Raw genomic sequence first — 19173 nt, 5'->3', positions numbered from 1 at the left:
GGAATTAACAAATTAATAAACTGCAAATAAGAGGCTAGACGGCATTGTTTCAAACCACAAATGAGATTACATGTCACGACATATCAATAACGAGTACTAAGTATTAAGTTTTTGAAAGTGCAGTTGTTTAATGTCTTAATACTGCATAAATTAGCCAACCCTTTGAACAAAAAAAGATGAAAAAAGGAAATTCAGGGCGCAGTAAAAGTAAATAAAAACAAAATAAGTAGGAGTGCGAGAATATTTCAACTTTTAAATATTTTTCAAATAGTGAAGGTGCTTGGTTTCAAGCTATGGATCGCATTGCCCTCTGGCTAATCAGAACTGGCATTTTACACATCGAACTCTTTGGGAAGCTTGTCGCAAACTGACTGCTCGTAGTGTTGGTGGAGGCGGATTTGATTTCATTTTCACCAGATTTCATTTGATTTCACTATTTGATTTCATTTTCACCAGATTTCATTTGATTTCACTATTTGATTTCATTTTCACCAGAATTTTACTATTCAAAGTATTCTACCTTCCATAAAATAATGGTCTATCATGATGAAAAATAAATATAATGATGATAAATCAGTATGCAGAGTGCTTGGTCTTGCGTTTTGGGGTGCCAACATGCCGTCTCCCCCAACACTACGAGCAGTCCGTTTGCGACAAGCTTCCCAAAGAGTCCGATGTGTAAAATGCCAATTCTGATTAGCCAGAGGGCAATGCGATCCATAGCTTGAAACCAAGCACACTGCGGCTTTTTTGCTTTTGCATGCATGTCCACTCGCCAATATTCTCGACCGCAAAGTGGATTCACCTCGTACATTGGAGTCGTGAGTGGAGTTAAGCCTAGCCACGAATTCGAGTAGTATAAGCTCGGTGACGATGAGCGTGGCTGCGGTGCCTGATGTTTCAAATGATTGTGAGTACTGAGAGTCGCCCTGCAGTGGTCGTCGTCACGAGGCCCGATCAGCTGATGATAAGCAGAACAGTCAGCGCGCAATGTTCACATTGAACACAGCGCAAATAATTATCTCAGCTTCTGCTTGCGATTGCCAAACCAAAGCGTAGTTATATTCTAAATAAAAGTTGACCCACGAAACAGAACGAGTGCGAACGCGTCACTTAGCCGCACAATTTTTTGCTAATGCTACATGCAAGCAGAGGACGATGCTGTCTTAAAGTGACGATCAGACCAATGGCAAGGCATGCTGGAGCAACACGGCGGATGCAGCCAACCCGAGGCCTCGAAACGAGCTTCAAAAATTCGCTTTTTGTACGCTTGTTTCTGAGTGGAGGTTTTAGCTGACACAGAAAGTTTCAGCTAAAACCATGCTATTTCTGACAAGCCTGAAACGGTGGCGCCCGGTTGCGCTGTTGTATCGAGTGCCTCGATGTGCTCCTTCGAAACAGGATGAAGACACTGCCTTTTTAGGTGTAATTTTGGTTCAAACGTTCCCGTTCACTAGCATTGCCTGGCATGCACTGATTGATCACTTTCAGAAAAACTCAGGCTAATTTGGTTCAGTTTATCACTTTCTGATGGTAGAACTTACAGATATAATGTTTGTAACCACTAACACCAATCATTGAAAGCACTAATTAATATGAACTAAATATTAAGAGCAAACATTTAATCGTGAAGCAAGAAATTTTTAAGAGTACCTGTAGGTCCATTCAACTAACTGGTCGCGTAAGTCTTAGTGATTTCACGGCCGACTGATTAACTATCAAAATTAGTGTGGCAAACCAATGCAAGCACGTCCAGAACTGAAGGATCGGCAACGAAAGTAGTAGTAACGTCACACCAGAGTGAGCGTAGGCGGTAACAGGTTTCCCCTTCAAGGGGGACAAAGATTCATCGCATTATGTCAATCTGTGGGGCTGCTGCTGCGTTTGCACACCCCCCCCCTCTCGTAGGTGACTACAGGAGTGGCAGCCTCCCTACTCCCCTCCCCGTGCGTACGCCTATTGTAGTGCGGTGAGTGACCTCCGGAGACCTCGGCCACGTACGTACCAACAAAGCATCCAGACTGCTGCACATTGGTTTTGCACGTGCTTGTGTGGCACGTGTGCGCGTGGGCAGATGGTAATCAGCATGATGTGCGTCACATTCTTGTGTGGTCACGTGACCAAGCCACCTACACTGGTACGCCACAGCCCAATTCGGCACCCAAAAACCTAAACCGAAAATTGTCTACATAAAAAAAGCGATATTAATTTATACAGCGAAAATAAATGAATCTTGGTGCGTGTAGCATGCTTCCTGAAGCTATAAGAAACGCTTGCAGCCAAAAATATGATGGCACCACCCCTTCATGTGCTGTCCAGGCTTTTCTTTAATGTGACAATGCAATAATCTTTCAGTTGTTAGTTAAAGCTTGTGTTGTTCCCACTTTTGACCATCGTCTATGTTGCATAGAACATATACGCCACTAAAGTAACGTTCAGAATGGCAGGTGCACACTGGATGATCCGGGCCAGCTACTTTTATTTATTACCTTGTTTACCATAGAAATAAATGCTGGTCTCAAAAATAAAGAAATGTGAGTGCTAATATATTGTGGATTAACCTAAATACAAATTCCAGCTTCAGCTATAGCTTACACTGTGCAGGTGCTGCGGCCAAGAGGGCAATAGTGGGCAATATGAGTGTACATCCAAAATCATTTGCAGAACACTTGTCTGGGACATCAAAAGTGCTGGCTTGCTTCGGGACTGATTTAAGTGCTGTTATAGCGTTGTTGCCTGCCAAGCATTGCACATGCATGAACTACTTACCTCTCAGATATATCATCTGCTGATTACACACCCATTCTTTCCTTACACTATTTTATGGATGCAGTTAGGTGCCGTAATATTGGGCTTATAATCTTGCCATTTTGTATCTTAAACAACTAAACAAACATGGTGGACGTGTATAGCATATGAAAGCAGTTGGGTTGGTGCAAACGATTGACCTGACCTCATCGATTAACATCACAAGACACAAAAATATGAAAACATTTAACAGCTCAAGTTGGTGGCAGGCATGTGTCTTATGTAAAATAGGCAACAGAAATGCACAACCAAAGAAAATCATGAAGACTGCCAAAAGACTCCGTTCCATTCACAAAAAAAGGCATAAAAAAGACAAAGATCACACTGTTTTTACTCACTGGCCTACATATGCTAAGCAAGAATATATTTTTGGCCTTGCTGGCACAATATATTCGTAATTTAAGTGTGAAACTGAAACAACGGGGATGGAACTGGGAGTAGTACACACACACAAGTACTAACTTCCAAGTATGTTTTATTGGAAGAAGGATTATGTGCATGAAATTATGGACACTCACTCAAGTATATGTGGAGGCATCAAGAAATGACCTACTTTTCTGTATAATGACAATGACGCAATCTGGGCCTTGATGATGTATGGCCGCCAATTCAGTAAGTCAAGGCTGGCCCCTATTATTAGGCGACATAAATTGCTTGCACAAGCACGCTACCCTGATCATCTCCTGGTGTCTGCCGCAGAATTCTTTCTAAAAATCTTCAGGTTGCCAGCAAAATTCAGCAGCCGTTATGAATGACTGAAGGAAGTTCGCAACAATGGCCTACCTACCAACACAAGATATCCCCCCCCCCAACACACACAAGAAAAAAAGGTGGATGCTCGAGCTAATATTAGCATAGCTTTTACGGCTTCAAACAAGTTGGGAGAAGTGTGCAGCCACAACAACCCTAACAAAATATGCGGCTATGATAAGAATCGTAGAGCACATCACAAAGCAAAGAAGGTGTTGTGAAACAGCTTTCCCTGTCATGTGGAAAAAGCTACATAGGGCAAACAGGGTCGTGCCTCAACGTCAGGCTTAAGAAAAATGTCAATTTTTTGGTGCCTCTGCATATGTGCATGTGTGTGTGTATATATATTAAACATTGAAGGATTTACAATTGAGCATACTTGAAAGTAAGTTCTTGTGTTTACACTGCTCGATGTGCTGCCTCTGTTGTTTCAGTTTCATGTTTAACACTATGCAGCTTTCCCGAATGCTCAAGCAAAGCTTTGCCCAGCTAAATACTTTGTACATTCACAAGTGAAAGAAAGAAGTGAGATGCAAGTGAGCTGAACAAAGTATGGCAGAAGTGCTTACGAGGAGTAGGCAGCGATGAGGTAGATGGCAAAGCTGCAGACAAGCGGGGCATTCTCGCTGGTGACCATGTAGATGCACAGCAGCATGACCATGACTGGGTGGCAGCCGCAGACAAAGGTAATGCATGTCTTCACGAGGGAACAGACAAAAGCTTCAGCTGCCTCCTATCACGAGGCCTCCAAGCTACACATCGTCATAATTCTAAGTTCTCTGCAGGACAAAGGCTGCTCCTAGAGATTTCCGTTAGGCCCTTTCTAGGGCAAACTAATTACAATGTATGCCTTCTATGCCTGACACACTGCCACACACACCTTTTTGCCTTCCATTAGAACCTAATCCACTCTAAGTAACCACAAGCCGTCTGTCTTATCATTTATGTGGCTAGCTCAGATCCACTTATTTTGCTTAATATGAACTACAATACCAGTTATAGCTCTTTGATGTCTCACCCATTCTACTGTCTTCCAATCTCTTACACCTAACATTTTCCATTCCATTGCACATGGCATAGTCCTCAAAGGGCTGTTTCATGACCTACCATCAGTTAAAGCGGTATTTATACACTCATCTTCTACTACTGTTTTTTTTTTCAAATCAAAGGCCTTTTGCAACAAATTAAAGGCCATGCCGTCGAGAGCCTAGAAAATTTGTTGGTAAACATGAGGTTGTGTTCTGAAACATTAATTGGAACATGTCTTAAAAACTAGTTTCAATTCCTACTGTGCCCCGATGTCATGACATGAGCTTTTCATCACACACTCAAACAATGTATCATGACATTTCCAGAGTTTCTCTGTTCTGACGCTGCCCAACCATCCATTTTTGTACTTTTGATACCTGGGGTTATCACAACTACTCATGCTGGTGGCTGAAGTCGCCAACATTGGTACTGTAGCCCGACAACCAAACATGCTGCAGTCAATGCCAGTAGGTACTCTATGCGAAAATTAACGTTAAGATGAAATTAAATATCTGTATTCAATAAACCTCACACTTGTCAAAAGCTGTCTATGCATACAAACTTTCTCACTATGCAGAGAATTTGTATGGCAAAGTAAACTCAGCTTCGAATGTTTTACCCTTAAAAGAGACTGACAACCAATTTTTCTTGAACCAGTTATCTTACAACGCAACGGAAAGCTCCTCGTCAGCTGTGGTTAAACCTGCTGCAGTTGACTCCAGAAGTACGTGGATATTTTGTAAGCATAATTTTTTAATCTTGGAAGCCACTAATTAAGCTCAAGTTCTCCTTCAGCAACACTGTGAAATGATGGTGATGCTGATAGCCCTCCTCGCAAACTGTTCATTATGTTCAAGGTTTAGCTTTGGAGGACTGAGAGCGACTGTGGTTAACCCTTTTTATTTTGATTTTTTTTTCCCAGAAACTTCTGAATATAACAAGCAGGTAGAATAAGTGTTCTTGTCATTGCATCAAGTTCTTTCACCAACTTGCGAGCAGGTGCTCTATGTGCTTCTCCAATTCATCGGAAAATGTTGCAAGTGCCTCAGCTAACAACATCCATGCTGCCTGCCACACCTGGTCATCAGATCATACATTCAGCGAAGGTGGCACCACTGTTTAGCTAAACGAAAAGCATATCTGCACATTTCAGGTTAAGAAATATTATAATAAAAACGTGTACTGCACATAAACAGGAATATAAAGTAAAAGGTCACGTAATGGGGATTGTATACATCTGCACTTTTTTGCTGAATCATGTGCCAAGTTATTTTTTACAATACTAGTAATGAAATAACAATATAAATCTGCATTGAGTGAGAAAAATGGGGTTTGTTGTAGGCAGTAGAAGAGACAATCTTTTCATTAGTGGAATTATCTCTATTTGTATTCTGCATGGTTGCCTATTTATTTAAAGGGGCCCAGCAATGCTTCTTCAAGTAACCATCAAATGGCCCCACTTATAGGAATTTATTGCATCACGAACATCACACTGGGCCGTCATACTATCAGCTTATACACTCTAAGGCAAAAGGATATGTGATTCGTTTTTTGGGGGACTAATGGCACCGGGTCTAACAGTTAGTCACCACAGACGAGCTCAGGAGACTGACATTTAGTCCTCATATTTACACCTTAGTGAGTAACCGTTAGTTCCACAATTCACCTCAAAGGACTAACATTTAGTCCTCACATTTACACCTTATCACACAATTGTTAGTCCCCACATTTAAACCTTACCGGACAACTGTTAGTCCTTACAGTTGCACCTCGCCGGACGAACGGTTGATTTACTCAAATACTCCAATCGGATGAACTTTGTATCCCCAATTCAAACATTTCTTTTTATTTATTTTCCGTCAGACCTAATGCTTTTTTCACCTGTTTTTCTGCGCAGTGAGCAACAACGAAACAACTACTGCAAAACTTTTAATTAAGAGTCCTTCAAGTGCGAGCTGTGACAGCTTTATCTCGTCCCGACAAACGAACGAACCAGGGAGGGAAGTTGAGCTTGAGCGCTTCTTTGAACGCGCTCGGTGTGGGGGCATGCAGCAGCTTTTTACAGTGGATACAATAACTAGGGAGCCCATGATGCTCAAATACACCAATGGTCGTCAATTTGGGTATGTGGCACAGTCATTTGAGTATGTAGTATCATTTGTCGAGAGCACAAAAAAGTGAGTCTGCCACCTCTGAAAATTAATTGTAAATTTCAGGCCTCCGTATTGTGGATTATTATTTGGCTTGTGTATTTCCAGAACCTGGAACTGCCAATTTGTAGCATATTATGAACATGTTGAGAGAGTGTTGCAGAGCCCCCTTATGGGTAAAGTGCTTGAACACTCCATTCCATAAATGTTGACACACTAGCAATACAATCACTATACAATATCATGCAATATTACAATATATATAAATGACTGACACATTGACATGATTGGCTAGAAAAGTTGTTAAACACTCAGTATTGCAATACAAAGCCAGCATCGTGGGTAAGAACTGCTCAGTTTTGCCTGTTCAGCTTCTTGGGCACAAACTGCACTGAGGGAGGCTGCGTAACGCTTTTGCTTCGCAGCCAGGGTTTCCATTTGTGGCTACTTTACATCAAACTGACTATTTTATGACTCCGTGTGGCGATAAAAATTACACGTTGGTGCCATGGCTACCGTTGACTTTCCAACCTTATGCGTTAACCAGCCATATTACATATTATTAGCAGATGAAATACACTGTGTTCATGTTTTCCTATGCATGTCCATATTGAGACACCCCGAAGCAAAAAGCAATTAAGTTGCATGCATGTTGGCAAATGTACGGCTACCAGACTGCCCACTATTCACGCTGATGCTTAGCTCAAGCTTATGATTTTGATGCAAAGAATGTGCTCTTGCATGTACTTGACAAAAACAAAAACCTGAAATAAGATCAAGAGAGAATGTTCATCTTTGGCCAGCATTCCTCATCTGAAGCAGGACAGGTATTATGCAGACTTTACCGCTCGGTTTTCATATACAGCTTCAAGAAACAACCGTTTCAATGTTCCTAATGACTAGTTAACTGAAAAGTATATGGCAAACGCTCTACTATACACATGCAATGTGCAGTCACACTGAATTTCTAATAATTTATCCATTTATTTGCAACTTGGCTTGAAGATAAAACCAGAGCAAAAAAAATTTAGCTTTTATTTATATAGTCTAGCTTATTCCAAATGGTATTATAAACAACGTTCATTCATAAAAACTACACGTACTGCTGTTCTATTTGGCTACAAATCCGCCGATGAAATTAAATGGCACGACAATTCTGGCTATTTTTAGATTGCGGGGTCTTGAAAGATTGCCGCACTCTCGGGACGCGCGAACATAGCAGATGTGGACGGGCAAACTAAACCTTTGTACATTTATTCAACTACCTTTGCCTCTATAATATCACTAGTTGAATCAATTAGGTCACTAGTGACACACCAAAACAACCTCATACAATACTCCAGCCCACTCAGTCAATACAAAAAATAAAAGGTAATGCAAAGATGGCAGCGCCGATGTTCGACTCTCCACAAGGGACCCACAGGAAGTGACCTGTGACTGCCACATCCCGCGAATCCCCTGCAGTAGACATCCATCCCGGTCACCGCCCAAATGCTAGAGAGACTCTTGAATAATTTCTGTGCGACAACCTAGCCTCGCCCCCGGGCGGCACTGCTGGTGCTATCGTTATAACCATGATGATGATGATGATGATGAACCCGCACAAGCACTGCACCACCTGCCGCTTGGTGGCTGTTTAACCTCAGTGCGGCTTATTCAAAAGATGCATGTGCACCATTAGGTGCAAACAATTTTACAGGTGGCGATAGCTTCCCACAAGGCTGAGTTCTTACTCTTGCTAAATAAATCTAACAGCAACCCTGCCAGCAGCCTCCCAGAAGTTGAACTATGCATGACATGATGCTTGTTCACCTTGCTTCTGCTGCTGTTTCGTAAACTTGTTTTGGGGGAAAGGAATGCTTGCTCATATGTATAACAGCCGGACGCACATTATACACAAGTGTACACTCCGATATGTTCCATCAGAGTCTTTCTTTCGGGTGCGACGTATACTTTCGCACATCTAGTCTCGAACATGTCCATTCTTTCTCTATGTATTCACACAAGCTCCTTTTGAAATCTTCCTATTGAAAGGGGTACTGGCATCATAATTTTCAGTTGCCGTTTTTTTTTGCGTCAAATGAAAGTCCTCAAGGGCTTGAAAATGTACTGCTAAGCTTAAGTGCACTTCGAAAAAGTTATTACAGAGTGTTTTTGAAAGCTAGTACAGTTCTCTGATGTCACAACATGATAAGAGCGTGTCATCACGTGCTTGTGCAAGATATCGTCCACGGTCACTCAGCACCATGGCTCCAATGATGACACACAAGCGACCATTTTGGAAGTTTTGGTGCCTGACGTCGTCGTAACCAGCCAGATTACAGCGTCAAGTTGTCAGAATTCGTACTGTAGATAAGCCATAAGAAAACTGACTAATAGCAAAATAAAGTGTCAAACTAGATTTTGCTGAGCCTCACACTGGCTAAGAGCCACCTCTAAATACTGTTTGTACAGCAGTGTAAATGTATTTTTTTATACTTGTTCAATGTTGTAGCCCACTGCTGCACAGGGTACTCACTGATAAACAGAGTGATCCGCTTTTGGCCTGTCTGCCACTCGAGCGTTGCCAGCAGGCGCTCAAGCTGGGGCCCCACCTGGTGCAAGCCCTGGTCCAGAGGTGCCAGGAACGAGTCCTCCCTCACCACAGTTGGCGGCTGCATCCTGGGCAGTATGTTGGTCAGTTGTTCCTGTCGCAACCCACCACAGGTGCGTGGCTTCCTCAGGCCAGGACGGCAAGCCATCATTTTCCTTCTTCCCACTACAATGGCTCATACCCGATACAGGTGGAGTGCTCATGTTTCTATGCTTGGTCATATACGTTGTCACTACTGGGCTACAACTGCACTTAGTTCAAACAGAAATTTGAAATTAAAAGGAGTAATAATGACGCATTTAAAGCCAGAGGAACTTAGAAGAACTTCCTTTCCTACCCACAGACTGAGTCATGCTTACTTCAAGGGTAAAAAAAAAACCCGACATAAGAGTTTGTTGCCATTGTAGTTTTTTACCACTGCTTCATATTCGCCCATGCATATTTCACTGTAGGTACAGTCTGCAAAATGACTCCTTAAAACTCTTGAAACGTAGATTAGTGCCTCTCACTTTTGTACTCAACCGTAATCCCGATTAGGTGTTTTCGCATATTTAAATGAAATCACATTTTTACAAAACAGTCGAGCAAAAAAAATATATAAATTATTGCACCAGACAAAATAAAATGCACGGGCTCCAACACACACAAAAAAAATAAGTCTGGCAATCCCACACATGCGAGAATGAGCAAAGCTTCATCTGCTCTATACTGAAACATTTTTTACTTCTACATAGATCCACTCTGCTCACACAATGCATGTTCTGGTCCCACTTTTATTTCATTGACCTAGTTATTTTCTGCACAATCGATTGCTTCTGTTACCGACACTTGCATGTAGCCCTGTCATTCAATCCACTTTCTTCACAGCTGACACATACCATGGGCCCAAGCTAAATTAGTTTACTCAGTAAGGTAGCCACTGGCAAGTAAAATTCTTAAGTAAAAAATTACAATTACAAGGGGGCCAGCCACTAAGCCCCCTTTCTTCTAATCTTTTCATTGATGAGAAGGCATGCTTCTTTTCTACAACTGAGAAAGATATCCCATTTTATTTCAACATCATCTGTCGGTTCACCACTCTGCTTAGCTTGTCCGTGTTCCCTACAGGCTTCCTGACTTTTCGCTATGGCTTTCTTAACTTCCTCCTCCCACCAACTTTTGTGTTTGTGTCTCCTTTTCTGGTGCGACATGTCATGTGCCTTAGCAAGCTCTAGCTCAGTCTAAGTAGATTCGTGTATGTCCACAATGTTTTATTATCGTCAGTGATTACTTTCTCAATTTGTTTAGTAGCCATTTCTATTTGCCTTTCTGAATGAAAATTTTCCTGTAGTAGCTCATCTTGTCTCCTTCCCCCTTTCCCTACTCTTCGAAAACTTAGCTTGATACGTTTGTGAGCCCTCGCCCGCTGCAGCGGCCTGGGAGTTTCTCCCCCTCAAATATTCTTGCATAGCATAGCAAATGCCGGCCTACTACCCAGCAAGTGTGCTTGCAGTAGTTACCCAGTGAGTGTTTAGAAAAGGCCCTGAAAGGCCACTCTTGTAGCTTACGCTGTAACTATGCTGCGCCTTCAGCGCAGGCCTGGCGTTCGTCGTTCTAAGGAAGAAAATTTCTGATGTTCTTCATTAACGGCTATTTCCAGAGCAGTCAGCAAATGTAATTCCTTGTCGGAACAAGCCTTTTGTGCTCATCTATGGATATATTTTTAAAACACATAGCACATATTCCAATTTATAACTAGCAATACTTTGCCTTTATGTGATATTCTATTTGGTTATGCCTCTTGGTGCAACGTCTATTGTCGCTTTATCTAGACAATTAAATTCTGTCTCGGTAATGATTATGTATTTTGCTCCTGTAATAGCCATGTACAAGGGCTGATGATATCTGCACATAGATGAATCATAAAATAAATAAATCTTCTCACTTGGCCATACAGCAGGTTCTTCATTGCCAAGGAAAAAACATGGAGGGCATGGTTTACTCAATTTTCCACCACAGAATCATACCAGTGCAGTAAATATGACAAATTAAATAAACCAGGACAAAAGAAAAAGAGCACACATCCGATACTGTACCAATTTAGCTACAACAGCAGGCATCCACATTGTTGGGAATTTATGTGCGTGAAGTCTAAAAGTGCTAGCTAGTGCCACTCGTATAATCAAGATGGCAAGTCAGGAATACTCTTCTTTTTCCTATTAGGCATCATGTAATGTGGTCTAGTTTCTTTCACCACTGTTGGAACCTAGCAGATGCTGTTCATTGCTCCTGAGCCGTCGCTTGGACACGAAGCGATGTTTCATTCTTTTTATGCTCCATCATTTTGGACGTGCCGTCTCTTGGCCCACAAGACTGTAGCAGCATGAACTTCGAGGTTCATTGAAACCATAATTGAACTTAAAAATAACAAATAATGTTCCCTACACTCTCCTTCATCGACTATATATCGGATTCGTAAAGTTGTAGTTTAACTGCCACATGATTATGCTGATTTATCATCAAGGCCGCCATGTTCAAGTACCCGTTTGTTAAGGACCAGAGTTTATGATGTCATGTGCAAGCTCTCAACTAGAGACATGACTGTAGAGTAACACATACCTGAACACCACTGCCTTTACAGCAGTCAGGCACCATAAAGTGCACAGTAAGCCACATTTCTCGCATGCACGGCATTACAGTGTGGTGTAAACTGGTGTTGGTTATGTTACCGTGTGCACCACTTCTTTAGGAAACCACGTATACAGTGCTGTTGATGGAAAATATTGTTAATTTATTGGGCACAGTCAGTCCAGCGAATTGCTCTCGGAATTGCATTTTTTCCCACAAACAGCCAGATGATACAGTACAATCCGCCCAAACATGTCTGTGCTTGAGCAGAAAACTATCCGCATCCTTTCCACTGGGGTGTCCAGCTCCAATGTAAACTTTTGCTCTCGTCAAGAAAACATTCTAGGAATGCATAAAAAACCCACAGTATGCAGTAACAGTAATTTCAGGGGTTTCACGTCTCAGAGCTCTAATATGATTATGAGGGAAGTTGTATTGAAGTCAAACTTCAACTGCTAGTGTTCTTAGACGTGCACCTGAATCTAAGCACACAGGTAAAAAAACACAATAAAATAAAAATAAATGAAAAAAGTAGACTAGAAAACAACAAAATGGGAATTCGAAGTGACGACCAGCGGCAAGACCATTTCCCCAACTATGCTTGAACCCATTACACCACCACAACTTAGAAGTGTGGCAGCTTGGGCTAGTTGGTATGACAAGACGATAGTTATAGCGCAAGAACAGAACGACGACACAGATACAAGAAGGACACGAGCGCGAAGGACGAGCGCTCGTGTCCTTCTTGTCTGTTTGTCGTCGTTTTGTTTTCGCACTGTAACTATCGCCACCACAACAGCTAGACGGCGGCGTCTACAATGACTACAAATTTACGGCAACGGGCCCCCTCTCATCTTTACCATTGCTTTACGGTGACGGAGCCCGTCGCTATAGCAGCATCGGCCCCCACAGTGTAACGACAGTGCTGCACTAACGGGCCCCCCACCCTAACGATAGTTATAGCGCGAGAACAAAGTGACGACACAGAGACAAGAAGGACACCTTCTTGTCTCTGTGTCGTCGTTTAGTTCTCGCATGACGATAGTTATAGCGCGAGAACAAAATGACGACACAGAGACAAGAGGGACACGAGCGCTAATTTCCAACTGAGTTTATTGCGCAGAGCGCGAAAATATATAGAGTAGACAGTAACCATGTGACAAAAACCATTGGCGCAAAGAGCAGAACTCGAGTAAGAGAAAAACAAAAAGCAAAAGCACAGAAAAAGGCAAGAAAAATGTATAAGGAAACGAAACAGCAAAGTAAAGATAATATAACTACTTGCACGCACCAAAACCTTCGAGGAACCTTAGTTCCTTTTTGGACAGAGACACAGAGGGCTTGCTAATGCAAAGCACCTGTTCGTGTGCCATTTGTGCGGCCTCGACAATGACTTGGGTGCGCTCATCTTTGTGTTTGTACAGCGTCGCTGTGTCCTTGAAAAGGGGCACATAATTGCACTCAGTGCAGTGGTGAGCAACAAAACCATCTTTCCCGTTTCTTCTGTGAGCTAAAAAACAGTCTTAAATTCAAAAAGCATAACTTTATTTAAGACTTTTTTAGCCCATAGCACATCTGTTGATGTTATGAACCACGTGCGCAGAAACCTCTACTTCCCTTTTCTTCCGCTCACAGCAAGTTAGTTAAGCGAAGCATAGCACGAACCTGCCTTGAGAATGCCTTAAATAGGTCGTGCGCCCACAATATCTCTGCGAGCTTCAAAGCTCAAGTTTCCCGGCTTAAGGCTTCGGGTTTCTCCAAGGCGTTTATCGATTCCGTTGCTGAGACGATCCTGTGGACTAATAAGGCAGAGCGGAGGCAGCGACAGAATTCGAGCAACACAGATACAGAACGTGAAAGGATAGCCGTGATTCCATACAAACACCAGATATCACACAGGCTCAAGAAAATCGGAAAACGCGTTGGAGTTCGTGTCCTGTTCTCGGCACCGTTCAAATTAATCAGCCTCACCAAATCTACAAACCCCCTGAAAACGCAGTCATCAACGGAATGCAGAGTTCAACATAGAAACAGGCAAGCGGCATGCTCCCGGGAAGTTGTCTATAGGACCCCCCTTTCCTGCGGTGCTTGTTATGTCGGAACGACCGGAAGGTGTCTGAACGATCGGCTGAGAGAACACGCAAACAATGTTAGAAACGAGAAATATGGTTTTCTTGCTCAGCACTGCACTGAGTGCAATTGTGTGCCCCTTTTCAAGGACACAGCGACGCTGTACAAGCACAAAGATGAGCGCACCCGAGTCATTGTTGAGGCCGCGCAGATGGCACGCGAACAGGCGCCTTGCATTAGCGAGCCCTCCGTCTCTGTGTCCGAGAAGGAACTAAGGTTCCTCGAAGGTTTCGGTGCGCGCAAGTAGTTATATTATCTTTACTTTGCTGTTTCGTTTCCTCATAGATTTTCCTTGCCTTTTTCTGTGCTTTTGTTTTTCTCTTACTCATGTTCTGCTCTTTGTGCCATATGTTTTTTGTCACATGGTTACTGTCTCCTCTATATATTTTCGCGCTCTGCGCAATAAACTCAGTTGGAAGTTAGCGCTCGTGTCCTTCTTGTCTCTGTGTCGTCGTTTTGTTCTCGCGCTGTAACTATCGTCATGCCATATCAACTAGCCCAAGCTGCCACACTTCTAAGATAGAACTGTGTTGACTGGCCCCGTCCCCATAGCCACTGCCAACAAAGGGTATGACCATGCATGACCACAAGAGAGAGAGAAAGGATATTTGCAAGCCATTGCTATCTTCGGGGAAAATGCGGCAACAGGCTGTCGCGCCGGAACTGGCAGCTTCGACGCGCACTTCTTTCCCAGCAAATCCGCCTTGAAACTGGAGATGAATTTCAGACAGCGCAACAGGAGCTGAGAAATCTAGACATATCCACTGAGGAGTTCCCTGAAACGATAGATTGCGGGTCAGCAGCGCCGATTCTCTTCGAAACACGTTGGCACAAACCTGGTCCGAATTCCAACAGGTGTCTGGGCGACCGTCAGTAAGGTGCTTCTTGCCGAAATTACTAACGTCTCGGTTGAGCACAGAGCTCACCCTGAAAGTAGTACGAACACCAGTGTTCCAAGATAGACCTATGCGTGCTACCACGCATACGAGAGATCAGGACGACACAAACGCCGGTGCTCGTCAAACTACGCGAGTGGTCTCTTTTTCTTGTGTGTGCGTTTGTCGTCTACCTTCGTTTTTGACAAATCCTAACCAACTAGTGTTCAACTATGTTGTTTTAAGCACAGTACGCTTCTTGGCAAAAAAAAAAAAGGGGGGGGGGGGGGTCGTTTTTGCTAGCCGCCAAGCGTATGCATGCGCGCGAGTTACAATTGGAGGGAAAATGCCTTACCGAACGTTTGTATGTTTGTCAATTAAATTCGTCATCTGTTTCACCCGAAAAACTTGAATTGAGACAACGCGCCAACTGCGCCTCTTTATATATTGCCTAGTTCTAGGTCACTCTAATATTGTCTGAGCCGCTGCTCAGGCAACACCTCCCCTATTCAGATGCCTGCCGCATGAAAAAGAAAACAGCTGCCACACTCTTTCCCTCCTTCACTTTAGAATGTTGTCGGTCGCTAGCCTTCCTCCGTGGTCGCTAGCGTCACCTGTGGTGGGCGATGCAACAACGCAACACTTTGCATAGCCTCTGAAATAGTAATGTACAGTTGCAGGTCTCAAACAACTCTCCATTGACGCGCCCCTACCGAGGGTGAAAAACGTTTAGCTGGTACCACGGACGGAGGAAGGAATTCCTCCGTGGCTGTTACCAACGTTTCTAGAACTAGGTAAGTTGAAAAACTGAGTGATGTTGTGCGGCGCCGCCACTTCCAGTGACAAATGTGGCGCTGCTGTCGCATCCGGATTCACTCACTGCATGCTCGCTCGCGTGACTCCCGTAACCTCCGTCGGCTGTGCTTGTTGCAGTGCGTCGCCAGCAGTGGAGGCTTCTTTCTGCGTCAACAGTTTTGTGCTTCAGCGTGCCCTGTTCCGCTTTGTATGTGTTGCGTGTTTTCATCATGCCCACTTGTTGCGTTCCCGGCTGTACGAGTGGCGACAGGAAATGAGAGACACCACGAAATTTCTTTTGTGCCCCGCGAGTACCTGAGCAGCGAGAGGCATGGGACCACGCTATTCCTCGTGTGGATAAGAAAATGCCCAGCACATCGCGTGTGTGGGATGCGCACTTTCATATCGAGGAGGACATCCTGAAGACTTTCACTGACGTCATCAATAGCAGGAAGGTACAAATCGCCAGAGGAAAGTGGGACCTCGTCGAAGGATGCGCTCCACGGATATTCTCGAATTTGCCCGCTTACCTTTCAAAATCCGCGACAAAGAAGCGAAAGTTGCCTGATAGGAGTAGGGTACTTTCCAGAATATCATCGGTGAAGAAGAATAGACTATCTTCGCGCTCTGAGTTCGAAGACGGTGAAATAAGTTCCGACATGCCGTCAACGAGGGGCGTCATAATTTCGCTTTGAGACATAAAAAACGTTTGCTTGCATGTTGGTGGAAAGTTGTTGAGAATAGCGAAACAAGACGTCTTGTGGCGTTTCTAGTGCTCAAAGAAAAAAAAAAAGCGCTGTTGGTGGAGAAATGCGTAATCGCAGCAGAAGACATGACAGTCACCATTAGCAGCCGTCACCATCGCTTAGCCAAGTCGCCCGGCAATGCAGATACCATCACCCGATTGGCCGAACTTCTGGAGCACATAGAAAATCTGGAAGTGTGTTTGTGTTGTTCCAATGCGTCAGCAGGCAGCCTCGTGAGTAATGACTACGAAGGGCTCACCGATACACTAAAGTGCGGTCCCTGCTCGAAGCTTTGACTTCAGCTGTGTTAACAGGTTTTATTAGAGGAACTCAAGAAGCAGAGGGGAGACATGCTTAAGAAAAGCGCTGTACGCGCAGCTTTTCGACGGCCTAAGTTGCTAAAGAATGTGACTGACATGAAAAAAGAAAAAACGCTTACTACAGAACCAGACAAAAGCCACAGGATTGCGCCACATAGTTGTAATTTATTTTAAGGCACAAAAACACAGTAACAATAGAGGATACAAGACGTTTGTAATTGGGTTTTTCGCGCCTAAAAATTGTATGCGAACGTACACCAACTAGCAACGGACAGACTCATATGTTATGCTATCAAGCATCGTTTATCGTGGGCACTTCAGAAAGCCATATTTAGACTGTATTTGCCTAACTTCGCTGAATATTACTCGGTATTAGGTTCCGCGGCAGCAAAAATCCCGATAATATGCTGTTGGCGAAGCTCGTTCAGAACGGTCGCCACGGCGTCTTGCCACGACGACTGCGCGTTTTCGTCTGCTAGCGGAAGCTTGATGCGCTGCCAGCGCCACGAAACCGAAAATTGTCTCGGCGCCGTATGACAGGTTGTCTGACGCGGGGAGTTTTTCAACTTACCTAGTTCTAGAAACGTTGGCTGGTACCACGACCATAGAGTTTCTGTATTCCATTGACCTGCCCAGCGAGCGAAGCGCTAGCACGCCCTTTCTGGCATTAGTTCCTGCCGCTATGCATCCTGTGGCGCTGCAACTTACCTCATCCGCACCGGTTGCTGGCGCGGATGAGGTTTTTTCGTCTGCTCGCATGACGCTGGGAGAAAAGCAGCAATTTTTACGCGTGCATACACTCTGGACAATTAAAATGAATAAATACCTCTTTTTGAATAAACTTAAAAGTATAATGACGGTCTTTCGCTACCTGTCGCAGCTCGTGCCAAGCTGCGACAAAAGCGTGCAGGTCGGTGCAGTTTGTATAACAGCGAAGCGAGGTTTCTTGGTGCAAATTAACCATCACGATGGTGGTGTGCTGCATGCCTTTCTGCGAACCAAGGCAAGGGAAGACACCTGATGTGACTTTCCATGAGTTTCCAGTGACCGATCGAGGTCCATGAAAAATGGATCAAGGTGATTTTTGTGTTGTAAAATACTACGTTGCTGGGCTGGTTGGTAATGCACGACAGACTGAAACGCATATTAGCGCAAAAAATAAAAAATAAACCGACAACCTCAAAGAAAGTAAACGACGACACGCTATACTCACAACTGTTTATTAGCGAAAAAAGAAGGGAAGACAACATGAGTGCACATATGGAAACCATGCCACTACATGTGGTTATGCAACTAGGTTTTTAAACACACCCATTGTGCGAAGAATTAGCGTTGAATAAGTTATTTGAAGTGCTGTTTTGTTTCATGTACCTGCAATCTACATTTGCCATTTGAGACGAAGGTATATATGCGCAAAATTATCTGTATTGGGTTGTTTTCTATGCGCGCCGGACACCGCGGACACTGTCAAGTGTCATAGTCCTTGCCCTTTCTTGCCCAGACAGTAAATGCAAGTAAGCCGAGTGTAATCCAACGACAACAAGACTACCATTGTATACACATATATAGCTGGTATCATGAGTTAAACATTTGGTGGCCAGCGCCTTTTACAACCTGTCTACGTCGTCATTCTTTCTTGTTTTGCACGCTGATACATGTTTGTACCTGATTTGCGATTTTATTTGAAAAATAATGCACTGAAATGTCAACTAAAATGCAAAAGATTCTCTGAGTGACATGAAATAAAATGATTCAAGATAGCCGTCACGTATACTCAATGCGTGATGAAACTCTTCTCTAACCGGCGGCAACCCATGCATTCACCGCTCATGGATGAATGGATAGATGTGGCTGCACCCTTTAAATTGGGCGGCGGCTAACGCCACCTAGCCGTAATACTTAGTGAACTAACCATTAGATTTATCTTTGTTTTTTTCCTATAAATAGTGAAGTTGAGGGCTGGTACTTTGTAGTGAAGGATTTAATTTTCACTCGTGCATTGATTGTAGCCAGCAATCAGATAACCTCCTTCTAGTTAATTCTACCCGCTGAATGTCTATTTTGCCCTCCCTGTCTCTAAACCTCAGTGCTTTGAAAAACTCTGCGCCATCATCTTGAACTATACGGTGAAGCCCTTTACAGAACATTATCAAGTGTTCGGCAGTTTCTTCTTCCTCTCCACACGCACTGCATACTGTGTCTACCCCTTCGTATTTGGCCCGATATGTCTTGGTTCGCAATACTCCCGTCCTGGCCTCAAACAGTAGAGAACTACCCCGAGTATTATCATAGATCATTTCCTTGGCAATTTCCTGCTTAAAAGTTCGATAGATCTCTAGTGCGGACTTCTTAATCATGCCAATTCTCCAC

General features: G+C 43.6%; 1 protein-coding gene across 2 annotated transcripts in view; it reads right to left on the bottom strand.

The window, feature by feature from the left end:
• Window positions 1-15534, bottom strand: part of LOC119175085 (uncharacterized) — a 36486-nt gene extending 20952 nt beyond the window's left edge. Inside the window, exons 1-3 of one of the 2 annotated variants that reach the window (XM_075894747.1) lie at window positions 15298-15534; window positions 9256-9398; window positions 4128-4221 (exon numbers count right to left, since the gene is read on the bottom strand). In XM_075894747.1, the coding sequence (XP_075750862.1) occupies window positions 4128-4221; window positions 9256-9398; window positions 15298-15332 (272 nt within the window). In that variant the 5' untranslated portion in view covers window positions 15333-15534. Of the gene's footprint in view, window positions 1-4127; window positions 4256-9255; window positions 9399-15297 lie in introns of those variants that run through there. The other variant, XM_075894749.1, reaches the window with a different exon arrangement.
• Between the last annotated feature and the right edge of the window lie 3639 nt (window positions 15535-19173).

Source organism: Rhipicephalus microplus, chromosome 5, assembly GCF_043290135.1.
Source record: "Rhipicephalus microplus isolate Deutch F79 chromosome 5, USDA_Rmic, whole genome shotgun sequence".
NCBI classification, from domain to species: domain Eukaryota; kingdom Metazoa; phylum Arthropoda; class Arachnida; order Ixodida; family Ixodidae; genus Rhipicephalus; species Rhipicephalus microplus.
The sequence above is the reverse complement of the archived record's forward strand: the minus strand, read 5'-3'. Positions and strand labels throughout refer to the sequence as shown.